The sequence below is a fragment of the Conger conger genome, chromosome 10 (genome assembly GCF_963514075.1).
Source record: "Conger conger chromosome 10, fConCon1.1, whole genome shotgun sequence".
Taxonomy (NCBI): domain Eukaryota; kingdom Metazoa; phylum Chordata; class Actinopteri; order Anguilliformes; family Congridae; genus Conger; species Conger conger.
In genome coordinates, this window is record NC_083769.1 from 51297899 (window position 1) to 51316827 (window position 18929).

The window sequence follows — 18929 nt, forward strand, 5'->3', positions numbered from 1 at the left end:
TCTGCAGTCATTACAAAGCCTCAGGTTAGACCTCTGTCTGAAAGTGTTGATGGAAACACAGGTGAGGCTGCTGGGGTTCAGCACACTAGCGTTAGCATTACTGTAGCTCCATTAACCTGGCATTCTCAAGTACAGCAATTCATCAAATATCATCTAAAACACACACATGCACAAAGATAGATAGATACACACACACTCTCTCTCTCTCTCTCTCTCTCTCTCTCTCTCCATACTAAACTTGTGCATACAGTTATAAATGTGACTTTGTGAGAGGGAGTGAGGCTTGGTACTCCCCTGCTGACAGCTGACCTTTATTCTCACTTCATTTTAAATTCCGTCTCTCAAGGTGAGAGGAAATCAGTGAGACGGTCGAGACGCCCGCGGTGACAGATAGACCCACTGCATCTCTGTGTCCTGAATATACACACTGCATCTCTGTGTCCTGAACACACACACTGCATCTCTGTGTCCTGAACACACACACTGCATCTCTGTGTGCTGAACACACACACTGTATCTCTGTGTCCTGAACACACACACTGCATCTCTGTGTGCTGAACACACACACTGTATCTCTGTGTCCTGAACACACACACACTGCATCTCTGTGTCCTGAACACACACACTGCATCTCTGTGTCCTGAACACACACACTGCATCTCTCTGTCCTGAACACACACACTGCATCTCTGCATCTCTGTGTGCTGAACACACACACACACTGCATCTCTGTGTCCTGAACACACACACTGCATCTCTGTGTCCTGAACACACACACTGCATCTCTGTGTCCTGAACACACACACTGCATCTCTGTGTCCTGAACACACACACTGCATCTCTGTGTCCTGAACACACACACTGCATCTCTGTGTCCTGAACACACACACACACACACACACACACACACACACACACACTGCATCTCTGTGTCCTGAACACACACACTGCATCTCTGTGTCCTGAACACACACACACACACACACACACACACACACACACACACACACACACACTGCATCTCTGTGTCCTGAACACACACACCGCATCTCTGTGTGCTGAACACACACACTGCATCTCTGTGTCCTGAACACACACACTGCATCTCTGTGTGCTGAACACACACACTGTATCTCTGTGTCCTGAACACACACACACACTGCATCTCTGTGTCCTGAACACACACACACACACTGCATCTCTGTGTCCTGAACACACACACTGCATCTCTGTGTCCTGAACACACACACTGCATCTCTGTGTCCTGAACACACACACTGCATCTCTGTGTCCTGAACACACACACGGCATCTCTGTGTCCTGAACACACACACTGCATCTCTCTGTCCAGAACACACACACTGCGTCTCTGCATCTCTGTGTGCTGAACACACACACACACACACACACTGCATCTCTGTGTCCTGAACACACACACACACACTGCATCTCTGTGTCCTGAAATGGGCATCAGGCTGATGATGAATTATGTATTTGTGAATTATGTCTTTGTTGTCCTGATCCATCATAATTTAGCTCCTTCACCAGGAGAATAAACACATTAGGCTTCAGAGTGAATCAAAACAGAAGCTCCAGACATCCAGTCCGAGGTAACGGGCATGAAGCAAAGTTTTTAATTAAACATCAAGTTACTTTCCCCAGATCTTTACAGAACTGCCCTAACGAGCTTCTTCCAGCCTTTGTTGGATGTTTGGAATGACAGAGTTCAGCAACAATTGCTCTTTTCAATGTCAGTTTTCAATTCATCAAGTTAATAGAATTTTCCGTTTGTCTGTTAGACATGGATGAAATTGAAAAGGAATGAATTGAAACTTTATTCTGTAATTGCCATGGGTTTGAAGAACAATACCACGCTAGTTTAAAGTGTGCACACAGAAACGCTACTCAATCGTTATCAATAAAAGTTCGCAAATTACTGTTATGTTTTTCCCGCAGGACTTGCTAAATGTGTAGGAAATGTTAAATACTTCTTTCTTTTAAAGTTCAGTGACAGTTTTGTAAAAAGAAATTGTGTACATTTATCACATTAAAAAGTAGTACATTTCATATTTTTCCGTTTTCAGGTTTTCTGACGCACTTGATTTTCTTTAATGCAATGTAATGTAGTTGTTTCAGTCTTTAAAAACGCAACTAATTTAATTAAAATTCAAGCTGTCCAATTAAGTGCATTCAACGATGCCCTCGATTGCACACGTGGGATGTACGGAGACGATTCTGTTCTGGAAGAAGATACAATACGTGGCTCTTGAGTTTCCGAAGCCCCGCAGTAAAAATGTCTAAAGCCGTCCTACATTTACAAATATATATTTACAAATTACTGAATGTATATGCGCCGTTTTGTGCCTCTTAAGTTTCAGCTACAGAAGGTTACCTTTATTGTTGGACAGCTTTTGTTACTATTTTCATGCGTTTTATACGGTTTGCCCGTTAACAGCTACATTTGTCCAGTGGTCGAAAATGTGATTTTAAAGTATTCTCGCGCAAGTTGCTTTCATTTGAAAATAAAGCGCTTTGCCTTTCAAATAATCTTTTTATGAGGTGGAGTTTAATTTAAGAAAACATCTGCTGTTACACTAACTTCAAACTATTTAAGAAGTGAAATGGATTAACAACGGAGAGTTAGTTTAATCTGTGTAAATCACAATGAGCATGTTTAATAAACATCAGCATCCAGAATGGCTTTTTACCGTTTGTGAAACATTCTGAGTCAATCCCCTGGCTCAGTCAGAAGATAAAGGCGCTGCTCCTCTCCTCTGTAACATCGTCTGCACTCCTGCAACTCTGTTTCTGGTCTGTCAGAAAGACGACCAAACCGGCTCCAGATTTTTCAGATCGCAGCTGCCAGGTAGCTAACCCCCGCAGGTCTGAACATATTGCGCTGGCTGCCAGTGAAAGGCTATAGCAATGAGAGCATAAGGCCTTACGCGGGGGTGGGCCTCACGAACACTGTAAGAACCAGCACCTATCCCTTCCCTCGCAAGGTGAGGGTAACGCCTCAACACAGCGGATCTGAGAAAACTTACCTGCTACGGATCCGCGACTGCGAAACTCGCTTCCAACTTTTATCAGAATTTTATTTTTAAAATCCAGTTGAATACCCTCTTCGTTGATTGCGCTTTTAGCAAATAGAAGTCCTATGTAACTGAATGAAACATGCTTTGTGTTTAAATTTCTCCTTTTTTCTCTCACTACTTTGTTCTTTATTTTTTTGCATGAAGACAACAGGTCACTGTTGGGCTGGGACCACGCATGAGGAATGAGAGCAATAAACCCTTAATAAGATTATACCCGCGCATCTATTCGGAGTGTATGTGCATAAATGTGTGTGCAGTAGAAACGCGGAAGGACGGCGTGCTATCAGGGCCGGGGAGAGAGCTGTTCCTTCAGCACCATGGAGCGCAGAGCGGCCAGTATCGATCCGGCCCCGACGATCACTTCGTCTCATTTAGTTAAACATATCTGATGGGAGAAGCCGGCGCAGAATGCTGTGGCACGTGATCACGAGCGTGCGTCGAACGTTCCTGACGAGATGGAAAAGGAACATCAATCACAAATCACACGTGTATTGTAAATGTTCTCCTCTTTCGGAGCAAAATCGATGGACCAGCTACGAAATGAGTTAAGTACGAGAGGCTAACAGCTTTTGAGGTGTTTCCAATCACCAGTGTGCTGCTTCGAAGCATTCACGTCACGGGCCTGACTATTTATTGACAATTTTCAGCTGCGATGCAAACCCACGTTAATCATCGCCCAGACTGAGCGATAAATCTGTACACCTGCCGGCCGCACATCTATTCATAAGGAATGAACGGCTCCGTACACGAGAGTGTGAGTAAGATCATTTCTCCATGAAATACGATTGTTCCCAATAATACAAATATAGCCTTATAAATATGTCCCTAAAGGTCGCAGCACAAAGTTACAAAGCACATCACAACACGCTGTTTAATTGTACATAATTGTATGAAATTGTACATAACATGTAGAAATATTATTGGTGTGGACCAAACAGCACACACACAGACCGTATGGATGCGTGCACACACAATGATGTTTGCACTTACTTGGAATAGTCGCAAAATGTTCGCTACCATGATGGACACTGAACTGGCCGAAGCTCCGATCACCCCAACCACTTTTTCCGGCTTGACAAACACGGGCGGTTCTCCGTTCGTGCACCGCACGTCCGAAGTGTCTTTCTGGATGAGCGCCTGGACGAAGGTGAGAGACTGTTCCAGCGCATAGGTGTCCCTGGAGCAGGTATCCAGCACCCGCGCGCCTAATGTGATGTTGGGCAGGAGCTCCTCGTCGCTGTTGATCTGGTCCAGCGCGTACATCATCGCCTCCAGCCGGTGGATCCCGACCTCCTTCTGGATATCTCCGCACGGGACTCCAGGGGGACCACGGGCGTGCACGGGGAAAAGCCCGCCCAAAGTCAAATCTCCCTCAACTCTGATGGAGTGGGGCGCATATATCTCCTGCGCCACGGCCAGCTCGCGCACCAGGCTGGCCACCCAGAGCGCGCCCCACAGAGAGCATGGGCTCAGCCCCATGCCGAGACCCGTCATGATCCCGCAAACACCGCCGTGGACACGCGCAAGGAGAGAGGCACGCGGCGCATAAATGTGAAGCGACTGGGAATGAAGTCACAGGAACGCCGAGGCCATTCCTTTGAGAGACAAAAGTCATTAAAACGAGAAGAAATCAAAAGTACGTCTGGTAGGCATTGTGTTTAGGTAGCCTACCCAAACCGCGCACGTCGCTGCTTGGTATCACAGAGCGCACCGTCGCTTGTTGCTTTCAGTGCCATGTCAGGACCAAGCGGCTGTCCACCGAAGCGGAAAAATCCAAACATAAAACTGTCGATACATATATGCTGTACGAGAAATAGCCTCCGGATAAACCAAATGAAGTAGAATATTCCACGCGCCCGGATATGTTCACCGCGGAACCAAGCGCCGCGCGTGCAGCACAATACGAAGGCTGAGATTTACCGAGAAAATCTACATTCAAAATATTATTATATGCTTATAGTATAAATTAACAACGTACGTGCAGGCCGGCATGAATAGGAAAATAAAGCTTGTATAAACTGAGATTTCGATACAGTCGCCCTTCTAGGGAAAAGTATTGCGTACATGAAAGGTATCTTCTTCCTCCTGTCATTTCCGGACCGCGCGGAGCGGTGTGGTCTCCCTGGCGCTGGGGAAGTTTCAGCTCCCCGGTCTGCCGCCGTTAAAAAACGCCACACCGTGCTGGTCGCGCACGTCTCACGGTGCACATTAAATCATCCCGGTCGGACGGCGAGGAAGAGCGGAATTGGAGCAGGTCCGTTTTGAGTTGATAAAGGGAAGGTCGCCTCCTCTCACTCCACCTCAAATAAGAAAATAATTTGTAAAATGATTGCTTTCCTGTTGAGCGCTAAGCGGGCGCGATCACTTCCCCGTGTTGCAGCAGATTCTCGTTCAGAAATATAACAACAGCGTAGCGCTTCCTCTGGCAGCACGTTGCCTCCTCGATGTGTTCGCCTCCTTAAATGAAGGGGAAAGCGTCATTAACTTCGCCTCTCACCTCTCCTTCACTGGCTCTTTCACGCTAACAGGTTTTAACGGACCAGCCAAAGTGTTTCAGCCCTCCTCGTATTCCTAAATATAATTATTTTGTTTCGCTGCCGATATACATTTTACAATTTCTTGTTTTCTGTCTTGGACTCAAACCCAACAGTGATCAATGAAGAGAAGGAGCAAATACATGTCGTCTAATAAGCACTTAGCGCGCGTCTCTCTCTCTCTCTCTCTCTCTCTCTCTCTCTCTCTCTCTCTCTCTCTCTCTCTCTCTGCAACACTACGCCTTATTTAGATTACTTTACAATGTAAAATAACACTGAAATTGGATGACGCATATTCCATAGCGTATGTAAAATAAGTGTAAAAGCCTGTACTCTCTATATATTCTCTGAATAAGAAATTAGGCTAAAATACCGGTCTGCTCATCACCACACCAGAGGCCTGGTGGCCGGTAGAGTAGCCACTTGGTGATGATCTGCAACTTATGATGCTCGAATTGATAATGTTCGTCACTGCCCACCCCCACAAAAAGACGGAACTGTATTGCAATTTAAATGAGTCGTGGGATCTGTTTGAACAAACAGGAAACATTGTATCACAACGTTCAAACACTCCAGGATCCTAACGCAGGGGAGAGACGCACGTGCACAGATCAAACAAGGAAATGCTGCTCTGCTTACAGTATACACGCGCCAGGTATTGCGGGATTGATGAATTCTGTAGGAGGAGCGAGGAGGGCCACACAGGTGTGTGATTCACAGGTAAATATGAGCACACACTGAAGCGCTCCACATCAGAAACCACTGGCAGCAAATTTGGGCTACTACAACACACACACTACAGCACACACTACAACACACACACTACAACACACACTCTACAACTCTACACCACACAGGACTCTGCCTCTAACAAGGATCTATCTCACAGAAACACACTGTCTCACGGAAACACACCAGTCTCACAAAAACATGCGCTCCCCACCAGCGCAAACACATGTAGCACAAGGCTAACTCTCCACCAGCGCAAACACATGTAGCACAAGGCTAACTCTCCACCAGCGCAAACACATGTAGCACAAGGCTAACTCTCCACCAGCGCAAACACATGTAGCACAAGGCTAACTCTCCATCAGCGCAAACACATGTAGCACAAGGCTAACTCTCCACCAGCGCAAACACATGTAGCACAAGGCTAACTCTCCACCAGCGCAAACACATGTAGCACAAGGCTAACTCTCCATCAGCGCAAACACATGTAGCACAAGGCTAACTCTCCACCAGCGCAAACACATGTAGCACAAGGCTAACTCTCCACCAGCGCAAACACATGTAGCACAAGGCTAACTCTCCACCAGCGCAAACACATGTAGCACAAGGCTAACTCTCCACCAGCGCAAACACATGTAGCACAAGGCTAACTCTCCACCAGCGCAAACACATGTAGCACAAGGCTAACTCTCCACCAGCGCAAACACATGTAGCACAAGGCTAACTCTCCACCAGCTCAAACACATGTAGCACAAGGCTAATTCTCCTTTAGAATAACTTCTCACAGCTGTTCAGAAGGGGCTTCAACAGCTCCCATTCTCTCAGATCTCAGTACGGTCTGCTCTGACTGAGCATGTGCAGAGAGGATGAATATTTCAGAGCCGTGTAAGTGGTGTGGAACAGCATGCAGCCAGACTGTACGGTCTAAACTCCCACAGCTTCACGCACACGGAGCTCCCCCAGGCATCACTCATGTCCCTCTCATCTTTACAGTAAATAGCGACGCGTTCACATGTGTACAGCATGAAGAACACGGCACCACCAATAAGAAGGTTGAAAGAGTGAAAGATTATCATTTCATGACGGTTCCAGCTCTTCTGTTCAGCGGTGGTGCAATGACACGCCGAGGGAGTGCGTCTCCGCCCGACGGCAGAATGTGCTGATTCAGCAGCTGCAGAGCAGCGGCTCAAGGCGGTAACACGCTGGATAGCATCGCTACTGTCCGCTAATTAGGCTGCTGGAACACACAGTTGTGGATCCAGCTACCGGACTGTTAGCCCACCGTTCTGGATCTGTCCTCTCTGAGAACACCAGAGTTCACAGGACGGCTGTTACAGCCAACTGCCACTTCGGTTGCCTGGCAACGTTCAAACTGGAAATTCCGAAGACATTCAAAACAGTTTTTTTCCATGTTTTGAGTGACTCAAAGGATAAATAGAAAGCAACTAATCTTGGTTATTATCCTATACATTGACAAAGACCTGCTCAATTTGGTTGAGTGTTGTAGGAGTTTTAATTTTATTTTGTTCCTACCCCGACTCTCACTAAAAATATGAACATAAATTCAAATAACTAACTCAAGAATAGGAGTAAGTGCTGTTGTGTGCTCCATTAGGCTGAATAATTAGCTACCACATATTCTGGCTCAAATTATTCTCATTTAAAAGTTCAACCTGAACGCTTGGCTAATCTGCCCATCCTTTATGAGCAAGAGATCATCTTCCAAATGGCCAGAATAATGAATCAAAGCAAAAAAAACATTGACCTTCATAACAGAAACCAAACAGTCATTTGAATATTCTGTTTCCAGTGAGTGCTCTGTTCGCTGAGGGCAGGGTGTGGTGTTCGCTGAGGGCAGGGTGTGGTGTTCGCTGAGGGCAGGGTGTGGTGTTCGCTGAGGGCAGGGTGTGGTGTTCGCTGAGGGCAGGGTGTGGTGTTCGCTGAGGGCAGGGTGTGGTGTTCGTTGAGGGCAAGGTGTGGTGTTCGCTGAGGGCAGGGTGTGGTGTTCGCTGAGGGCAGGGTGTGGTGTTCGCTGAGGGCAGGGTGTGGTGTTCGCTGAGGGCAGGGTGTGGTGTTCGCTGAGGGCAGGGTGTGGTGTTCGCTGAGGGCAGGGTGTGGTGTTCGCTGAGGGCAGGGTGTGGTGTGGTCTCAGGCCCTGCAGGGCCTGCTGATGGAGGGAAAGACGGATTTAAGTTGTGCTCTGAAATCTTGATACTTGATTCTTCAGGTAGAGTGGAGAGGAGCACAGGTGGCACATAGCTGCGGGTTCCCTGATTGGGCAAGCACGAGCTGCGGGTGCCCTGATTGGCCAGCTAAAAGCTGTGGGTGCCCTGATTGGCCAGCTAAAAGCTGTGGGTTCCCCGACTGGCCAGTTGAAAGCTGCAGGTTGCCAACAGACAGCAGAATCAGCAGTTTAACAGGACATATAAAATGGTAAATGGTTGGCATAAAGCGCCTTTATCCAAAGCGCTGTACAAGTGATGCTTCTCATTCACCCATTCATACACACCTAACACACCTAACCCTAACCCTAACTCACACACCAACGGTGATTGGCTGCAATGCAAGGCACCACCCAGCTCGTCAGGAGCATTTGGGGGTTGGGTGTCTTGCTCAGAGACACTTTGAGACACCCAGGGCGGAATCCAACCGGCAACCCTCCGCCTTATCCAACAATTCTCAGGCTATTGCTAATCAGGCTAATCCATTTAGTAATTAAAAAAGCCTCTTGACAGCAGCACTTGATCTGTAATTCAATGCACAGAACTGTGAGGCACTCCAGAGAGAAAGCCGGCCAAATAAACTGATTCAAACGCACAATTAATATTCCAAGCACACAAATAAGGCTTTAGAAATGAAAATTAAAACCAGTGTTTATTTCAGTATGGACAACAAATGCAACATGCAGGTAAACTAGAACACACCTCCGCCCCTCCCCCTTACATATATTCTCCACCCAGCAGAGCGCTGAATTTGAGGTTTTAAACAGTGAGCAGAGCTCAATTTGAGGTTTTAAACAGTGAGCAGGTACAAAGTTGATGATGCGATTGTTGCTGGGAAGTCTGATCAACGCTGCATATAAAACAGCACTGTAATATTTCTTTACAAATTGGTAGAGTGAGAAATGTGATATAAAAAGGGCATGTTTTTGTATTTTATTAACTCATAAACATAAATAATATTTCATGTTTAATGTAATCAGACTGGGGGATGGAATAGGTACCCAGATTGAAAGCGCCGGGCTGGGATTTCTGCCAGTCCTGAGGGGGCCTCATGACTGTGCTCCACGTCATCTGTAATGAGCGGTCTGTCAAGGCTGTGGACACGGGGATGTGATGTAGAAGCGCATACACTCCCCAAAACAACCCTCCTTTATGGGGCCAAGCCTTGACCCTGACCCCCAACTCAGAACAGCGTATTCCCAAAACAAAACACTTCCCAAAACAAAACCCTCTGCCTCACTAATGGAGCGCCGTGGTGACTGGAGGATGGAAAGCAGACGTGTGTACAGGTGTGTGCAGGTGTGTACAGGTGGGTGAAGGTGTGCACAGGTGGGTGAAGGTGTGTACAGGTGTGTGCAGGTGTGTACAGGTGGGTGAAGGTGTGTGCAGGTGTGTACAGGTGGGTGAAGGTGTGTGCAGGTGGGTGAAGGTGTGTGCAGGTGTGTGCAGGTGTGTGCAGGTGTGTACAGGTGGGTGAAGGTGTGCACAGGTGGGTGAAGGTGTGTACAGGTGTGTGCAGGTGTGTACAGGTGGGTGAAGGTGTGTGCAGGTGTGTACAGGTGGGTGAAGGTGTGTACAGGTGGGTGCAGGTGTGTGCAGGTGTGTACAGATGGGTGAAGGTGTGTGCAGGTGTGTACAGGTGGGTGAAGGTGTGTGCAGGTGTGTACAGGTGGGTGAAGGTGTGTGCAGGTGTGTATAGGTTCATGCAGGTGTTCACAGATGTGTATAGGTCCATGCAGGTGTGCACAGATGTGTATAGGTTCATGCAGGTGTGCACAGATGTGTATAGGTTCATGCAGGTGTGCACAGATGTGTATAGGTTCATGCAGGTGTGCACAGATGTGTATAGGTTCATGCAGGTGTGCACAGATGTGTATAGGTTCATGCAGGTGTGCACAGGTGTGTGCAGTGGAGGAGTTAACACTCAAGACATTTATATTTCAAATATAAAAAGAAACTTCTGCATTTAATCACATTAAGGTAATAAGTTCCTCTCAATGAAGCCACACAGATATGGCGTCTGGACTGAGATATAAATGCAGGTACATATAAACACACAGGTAGACCTACACTGATAAACATGCAGGTATATTCATTGCAAAGCACACAGGCATACTGACATATAAACACACAGGTATACTGATGGATATTGATGCAGAAAGACACAGGTATGTTTTAGGTTTATTTGTATTAGACTAAATTATAATGAGTGAGTTTTCTGATAGAGAATCACAGGATTTACGCATGTAATGCTGACGGTCATGGCATCGCACACAGCAAATGCTAAACGCGGCTACTCCGTGTGACGACAATTTGTCAATACTGTGCACGCAAAGTATGTTTTAAAAAAGTTATTCCAATCAAAGCACGGAAGAGACTAACCCGGATTCTGTCGTCGCTGATGTTCTGTCTTCACTAGCATTACCTTGCGGAGCGGGGAATTCTCGTTTAAGGTGTTTCCCGCTCTGTTTTTGTTTGTAGGCTTCGGAATGAATGGAAAGTTAATGTCCACTTATATCGCATAAATTCGCATATTATTGTTTCTGTTTTACAGGTAGGTTTTTGCTTACAAACACTTACAAACAATGTAACAGCATTTTGTGGATGGTAAACACTTTAAAAACATTTGTTTGTTTGAATCCCCGCACGTGAGCAGAAAGCTGCTGTTGGAAGTTCGCTTTGGAAACGCGCGCGCTCGAACACGTACTTTTACGGGCGCGCGTCTGAGCGCTGTTCTTACGGCGGTGGTACATGCAATTGTTGTTGCGATGTGCTTTAACAATTTAACTCACTTGTTCTTAAAGTTTCGAACATTTGTGCTGAACTTAGAAATACTTTTTAATATCGGCTCTCAACTTACAAATCTTTTAGGGTGAATTCAGGTAATTTGGGACACTCCCCCTACCTTTCAGGGACCCATAAAAATACACTAGTATAATGTAGCGGACCGTGGCACCACCAGACATTCTCAATCCATTGAGACCAGGGAGTTAGGATGATTCCATGGGCCCTGAAAGTAAAATGAGATCAATGTGAGATCTGCTCATGGGTCCCAGAGTGCCTGCCTGCAGAGCTGTTGCCTCTGAATCAGAGACACCACAACAGAGCTAACCCTGCTCATATCCACCCAGCACTGCTCCAGAGCTAACCCTGCTCATATCCACCCAGCACTGTGTGTGTGTGTCTGTGTGTGTGTGAGTGTGTGTGTGTGTGTGTGTGTGTGTGTGAGTGTGTGTGTGTGTGTGTGTCTGTGTGTATGTGAATGTGTGAGTGTGTGCGTGTGTGTGTCTGTGTGTATGTGAGTGTGTGTGTGTGTGTGTCTGTGTGTATGTGTGCGTGAGTGAGTGTGTGTATGAATGTGTGTATGTGAGTGTGTGTGTGTGTGTGTCTGTGAGTGTGTGTGTCTGTGTGTGTGAGTGTGTGTGTGTGTGTGTCTGTGTGTATGTGAGTGTGTGAGTGTGTGTGTGTGTGTGTCTGTGTGTATGTGAGTGTGTGTGTGTGTCTGTGTGTATGTGTGCGTGAGTGAGTGTGTGTATGAATGTGTGTGTGAGTGTGTGTGTGTGTGTGTGTGTGTGACCTTGTGCATGCCCTTGTGGACAAAGTGTCTCTGACCACACCTCGACCTTACACTGACCATACACTGACCGCACTCTGCCTGTAAACTCCAGCTGACTCAGAGGAGAGGAGCTGATTTTAAGCAGATGGGCAGAAACTCTCCCCCTGGCCTTCATTAGTACACAAGGGCAAGGCATGTTTAATCATGTTTAATCAATCTCTCACTATCATGCTCAATATCACTCTTACTCTCACTCTCTCGCTCACTCTCTCACTCTAACTCTCTCTCTCACTCACTCACTCTCTCGCTCACTCTCACTCTCACTCTCTCACTCATCCTCACACTCTCTCTCTCACTCACTCTCTCACTCTCACTCTCACTCTCACTCTCACTCACTCTTTCACTCTCACTCTCACTCTCACTCACACTCACACTCACACTCACACTCACACACACTCTCACTCTCACTCTCACTCTCTCTCTCTCACTCTCACTCTCACTCTCACTCTCACTCTCACTCACACTCACACTCACACTCTCACTCACTCTCACTCACACTCACACACACACACACACTCACACTCTCACTCTCACTCTCACTCTCACTCTCACTCTCACTCTCACTCACTCTCTCACTCTCACTCTCACTCTCACTCTCACTCTCACTCTCACTCTCACTCTCACTCTAACTCTCACTCTCACTCACTCTCACACTCTTTTTCACTCACTCTCTCTCTCACACATTAACACTCTCACTCTCTCTCTCACACATTAACACTCTCACTCTGTCTCTCACACATTAACACTCTCTCTCTCACACATTAACACTCTCACTCTGTCTCTCACACATTAACACTCTCACTCTGTCTCTCACACATTAACACTCTCACTCTGTCTCTCTTGCTTCACCATTGTGCTCCAGAGCTCCTTTATAGTGCTAAAGCTCTGATTTCTAAGCTAAGAATGAAGTAACTAGTGTTTACACCTGCAAGGAGTGGATGCTGTGATTGGCATTGATTAGGGCATTGTGATTGGCATTGCTTTCCAAAGGAACACAAGAGATTTTAATTTCAAATGGTATGCCTAATGTAGAGGACTGTGTTCCAAAAAGTGTGTTCAGAATTTAAAACTTAGTGTAAAATAGAAATTGTGCTTGCAATTGTGCAGACGTGGTTTATGAGCAAGTTTCAATTTTAGTCTGTAAACAATTGTGAAAAACTTTAATAAGAAAAAGAAAATCGGACTTGACTTAGAAAAAACAAAAGCTATTCAGTTAAACTGAAAAACAAAATCTATTCATTTATAGTGAAAGGTGAAATCTATGTTCTTACATCGAAAAATAAAATCTATTCATTTAAAGTGAAAAGTAAAATCTATTCTTGAGAATAAGCACATGACATGAATTGAGCAGTGCATCCCTACCAGCACCAAAACTTAAACACAGAGACCCCCACCCAACCAAAACCTACCAGCACCAACACTTAAACACAGAGACCCCCACGCAACCAAAACCTACCAGCACCAACACTTAAACACAGAGACCCCCACCCAGCCAAAACCTACCAGCACCAACACTTAAACACAGAGACCCCCACGCAACCAAAAAAAGAGGGAGGGAGAGAGGGAGAGAGAGGAGAGAAAAAGAGAGTTTGTACCTTCATGCTCTAGAGAACATATTGAGAAGGCACAGGAAAGTCACTAACACAGACATTAAATTTCATTTTCAGTTTTTAGATTTAAGAACAGGCATTAATATTTTATAGCGAACACATGGGCTCCTGTCTGCTGAGAGATTTTGAGCTGAACTCTTTGAGCTGGGACACTGAGACACTGAGACAGCACTGAAACACTGAGACACTGAGCTGAACTCTTTGAACTGGGACACTGAGACACTGAGACAGCACTGAAACACTGAGACACTGAGCTGAACTCTTTGAACTGGTCAAACCTGGTGACAGGACCTGATGGAATGCAGCATGTGTAGGTTCAATAGAACAACATTCACAGGATATTCTTTTATTAGTCATTTCTACAACATAAATTACACCATGTTAATATCTCAACCATTAATTTCAAAGCTGTTATGCGCTTTACAGTTTTTCTCAATTGCTTTGGCCCGATTCCCGCAACATTTTTTAATGCTCTCTGAACTATAGGAGCATTTGCCATTTTATGCATACAGCATAAAAAGCACCTCCAAAAGCGCGTACCTCACTCCAAATCTTTAACTGAAATGGTCAGACATATGACATTATATGTCATTATGACAATGAACCCTGGGCGAGCATGTTCTGCAGTACACAGTACAATAACTCACATCGAAATATGTAAAAGACCACTTGCAAGAGACTGGACAACAATATTACTCGTTGAGAATCGATTTTATTGAAACTGTAACACGGTGCAATACAATAAACAGAAAACATAACAATGTGGGAAAATCAGTTGGAAATCACCAATACATCACAGCTCATGATCTTTTTGTGAACTTCTCACCTGCATTTGCTGTGAATTGAAATAGCATAAAGAGAATATTGCACCTGTTTTCTCTGTGGCGTGTCTGTGTGATTGATGACATCATGGACTGGCCCACACTAGGGTGCCAGTGGAAGACCACAAGACAACCATGCACCTCTGTTCTCTTCTCTCTTCAAATGGTGATGTTACGGTGTGGAGGATTTCACATATTATTTTGCTACAGACAGAGACACAGGTGTAAAAACAGCAGAAACACACAGCTACAGACACATAGACACAGGTGTAAAAACAGCAGAAACACACAGACACAGGTGTAAAAACAGCAGTACACTGCTACAGACACAGGCTTTGTTCAGTACATCCACAGTGTCTCCCATTCACTCCCAGGTACAAAGCGAATGATCAAAAGATATGAATTCTTCAGTTTCACTGTAATTATACTGCCAGGGATGCACATGAGTAACAGTGAGGGAGAGTAGTTATTATATAAAGAATAGCTCCTCTCCTTCTGTAACAGATTCCACATGCGGAAATGTGTATTTCTGACAGTATAATTACTGTGAATCCCTGTGTACTCAAACAGATTAAGCCTGGAACATGAATGATCAGTGTCTAACCCTCATGGAGAAATGAAAACCTTCACCATGGTCTCAATCAGCAGATAATTACAGGAAACAGACACTCACAGCACAATAATCCAGCCAGTGATTAATTATTGTTTAGGTCTGATCTTAAAGATATTCATAGAGTCTCTTTGCATGGTTTCATCTGAGGAATTACAGATTGAAAAATGGATTATTAATGGAAAGTAAGCAATGTAAGTGCTAGTTAAACTGTGGATTTCACTGCAGTGTATTCTTATGGGAAATGTGCATGTTCTGGAGTACCACAAAGCAACATTCTCTAATACCTCCTCAACAGCCACATTTATGCATTTTGCCACATGCCATGAATATATTTTTTCAAATGCAAACATACTGTAATTATTACTGTAGTTGATTAAATGTAGATACTGTAGAGGCAGCTCTGAGATACTGAGACACTGAGACACTGAGGCACTGAGACACTGAGGCACTGAGATGCTGAGACACTGAGACAGCACTGAGTCACTGAGACACTGAGACAGTACAGAGACACTGAGACACTGAGACAGCACTGAGACACTGAGGCACTGAGGCACTGAGGCACTGAAACACTGAGATACTGAGACAGTACAGAGACACTGAGACACTGAGATAGCACTGAGTCACTGAGTCACTGAGACACTGAGGCACTGAGACACTGAGACAGCACTGAGACACTGAGACAGCACTGAGTCACTGAGACACTGAGGCACTGAGACAGTACAGAGACACTGAGGCACTGAGACAGCACTGAGACAGCCCTGAGACACTGAGGCACTGAGACACTGAGGCACTGAGACAGCACTGAGACAGCCCTGAGACACTGAGGCACTGAAACACTGAGACAGCACTGAAACTAACTTGACTAACCTACCTGCAACTACCTGGCTAGCACCTGTGCTCTGGTGCCCAGCTAACCTGGATTATTTACCTGGTAACATCTCTACGGATCTACCGGAACTATCTCCCATCTATCTACCAACTGTCTGCCACCTAACGCAACGGCCTGCCTGCCCGCCTGCCTGCCTGCCCGCCCGCCCGCCCGCCCGGCCTATGTGTCGTTGTGTGAGCCCTCTCATGAGTCCCGAGTCTGCTTGGGTAAGTTTGTTGCTCGCTACTTTAGTGGTTGAGTCAGTCTCTTGCTTAGGCGGTTACACTCGCAGGGACTTGGTTACCTTGCCAGCCCCTAAGGGTGTCAGTGGTTACACTGGCTAACGTGCTAGACTACTGGGAAGAGGGCTAGGTGTGTCAGAGGTTACACTTGTTGGCTAACGTGCTAGACTACTGGGAAGAGGGCTAGGTGTGTCAGTGGTTACACTTGTTGGCTAACGTGCTAGACTACTGGGAAGAGGGCTAGGTGCGTCAGTGGTTACACTGGTTGGCTAACGTGCTAGACTACTGGGAAGAGGGCTAGGTGTGTCAGTGGTTACACTTGTTGGCTAACGTGCTAGACCACTGGGAAGAGGGCTAGGTGTGTCAGTGGTTACACTTGTTGGCTAACGTGCTAGACCACTGGGAAGAGGGCTAGGTGTGTCAGCGGTTACACTTGTTGGCTAACGTGCTAGACCACTGCGTCAGTGCTAACCTGTTGTCTCCGGTGCGTCCGCTTGATCGAACCGTTTGGTTGGCCGTTTCCCATCCTCCTCCCCAATGCGATCTGCCGCCGTATTGCTGCTCTGGCTCCTTGTCCATGAGCTCTGGCTGGTACACTGGTTTCCCCGTGAGCCCTGTCAACATTTGCACCAGCGATTGTTTTCCTCATCCATGGCTCTCAACCACTCATCGGCCTGTCTCCGCAGCTTGCGAAAAAACTGTTACAAATGTCCAGATGCCCTTTTGTCATATCAACACCTCGGCATTCTGTGCCCTCGCCCCAAATACATTCACCGGGGCTCTCGTAGGACGTTTGCCCGTTATCTTCACCCCAACAACATTGACTCTCTCGCTTTGCTCAATGTACGATCTCTTAACAACAAAGCACCTTTCATTAATGATGTAATTACCGATATGGGTATTGACTTTATGTGTCTTACTGAAACCTGGCAAGTACCAAATGAATTTATCACACTAAATGAAGCCATCTGGGTATGAGTTTATTGATAAGCCACGCTTGACTGGGCGTGGGGGAGGACTTGCAGTGCTCCATCGTTCCTGTTTTAAGTTTGTGCGTGTGCCCCTGCGGGATTTTTCATCCTTTGAATGTCTTGCTTTGAAATTTACTGGTAGTCTACCACTACTCCTTTTACTTATCTACAGGCCTCCTAAAGCATCTTCTGTTTTCTTAAATGAATTTTCTGAGCTGCTATCTGCTGTGTGCCCTATGTATTCATCTATCCTGGCTCTGGGTGATTTTAATATACATGTGGATTCAAATAACTGTACCTTTGCTGATAATTTTCTCAGTATGCTAAACTGTGTTGATCTTACTCAGCATGTAAACTTTCCCACTCACTCGAAAGGTCACATTCTAGACCTTGTCTGCACTGCTGGTATCTCTCCATCTGACCTTGGCTCCAAGGATCTCTCTGTCTCTGACCACAAAGCTGTCTTGTTCAATATTGCTGTTCCTGAGCCTCACCGCCGCCCCCGTCCATCACGCTCCATCATGTTTAGGAACACCAAGAACATTGACACAGCTGAACTATTAGACACGCTGCAATCCCAACTCACAGATCAGCCACTTAACATGTGTCCTGATGATCTTGTTCTATTCTACAATTTTCATCTATCTAACATGTTAAATCAGATTGCCCCGTTGAAAACACACACCGTCTCCTTCCTACGCTCTGCTCCATGGTATACACCTGAGCTGCGTAAAATGAAGGCTGCTGGCCGCCAACTGGAGCGGCTTAGCAAAAAGACTGGACTAACGGTGCACATGCAGGCATATAAAGACCATGTCCTGGCCTACAAGGAGGCTCTTAATGAGGCTAAATCTGTGCATTACACCAACATTATTGCCAGAGGTCAGAGTAACCCTAGAGCCCTCTTTGTCACGTTTCATGTTTGTCATGTCATGTTTTATGTTTAGTTATTGTCTTGGTTATGTTATTGTCAGATATTAACGTATTATGTTAGTCTAGTATCACCACGTTTTTAGGTTTCATGTCATGTTATGTTTCATGGTTAGTTGTTACAATTTAATTGTTAGTCTTGCCATGTCATGTTATATAGTTTATTGTCATTGTTTTGCAAACTTGTTATGTCACAATTTATGTTCCATGTTATGTTGTACTGTTCATTGATTTAGCATACACTTTTTCGTGTCTTTCTGCAAACCTTGCATTCCTGCTTTCTCTCTCTCCCTTTCTGTCACTCACACCCTAATTGTTTCAATTTCCCAGGTCTATTTACTAAATCTACTAATGCTAGATCAGGATTGGGTAATACTAACAATCTAATCATGTGTTCATGTTACCTTACATTTCTTGTGCATGTCATTTACTAATTTACTAATGCTAGGGCAGGATAGGTTTATTACTAATGATGACTAATTACTTCGTTAACTTGTCAATCCTCCACACCTGATTTCCATTCTCTTGCTGCTCTCAAGCTAATTGTCTACACCTGTCTAGACCTGCATATAGGCTAAGTTTCATGTCATGTCTGTGCGAAATTGTTTTCCTCCTGGTTGTCAGTGCAGTTGCTTGAGTGGTTATGCCAAGCCATTGGCTACCTGTTATGAGCCAAGC

At 45.6% G+C, this 18929-nt stretch overlaps 1 protein-coding gene across 1 annotated transcript in view; it reads right to left on the reverse strand.

The window, feature by feature from the left end:
* Positions 1–5643, reverse strand: part of LOC133139600 (metabotropic glutamate receptor 7-like) — a gene marked incomplete at its 3' end in the record, with an annotated part of 87182 nt that extends 81539 nt beyond the window's left edge. Inside the window, exon 1 of the mRNA XM_061259171.1 lies at positions 4086–5643. Coding sequence (XP_061115155.1) covers positions 4086–4589 — 504 coding nt within the window. The remainder of the gene's footprint in view (positions 1–4085) is intronic.
* Positions 5644–18929: the final 13286 nt, after the last annotated feature.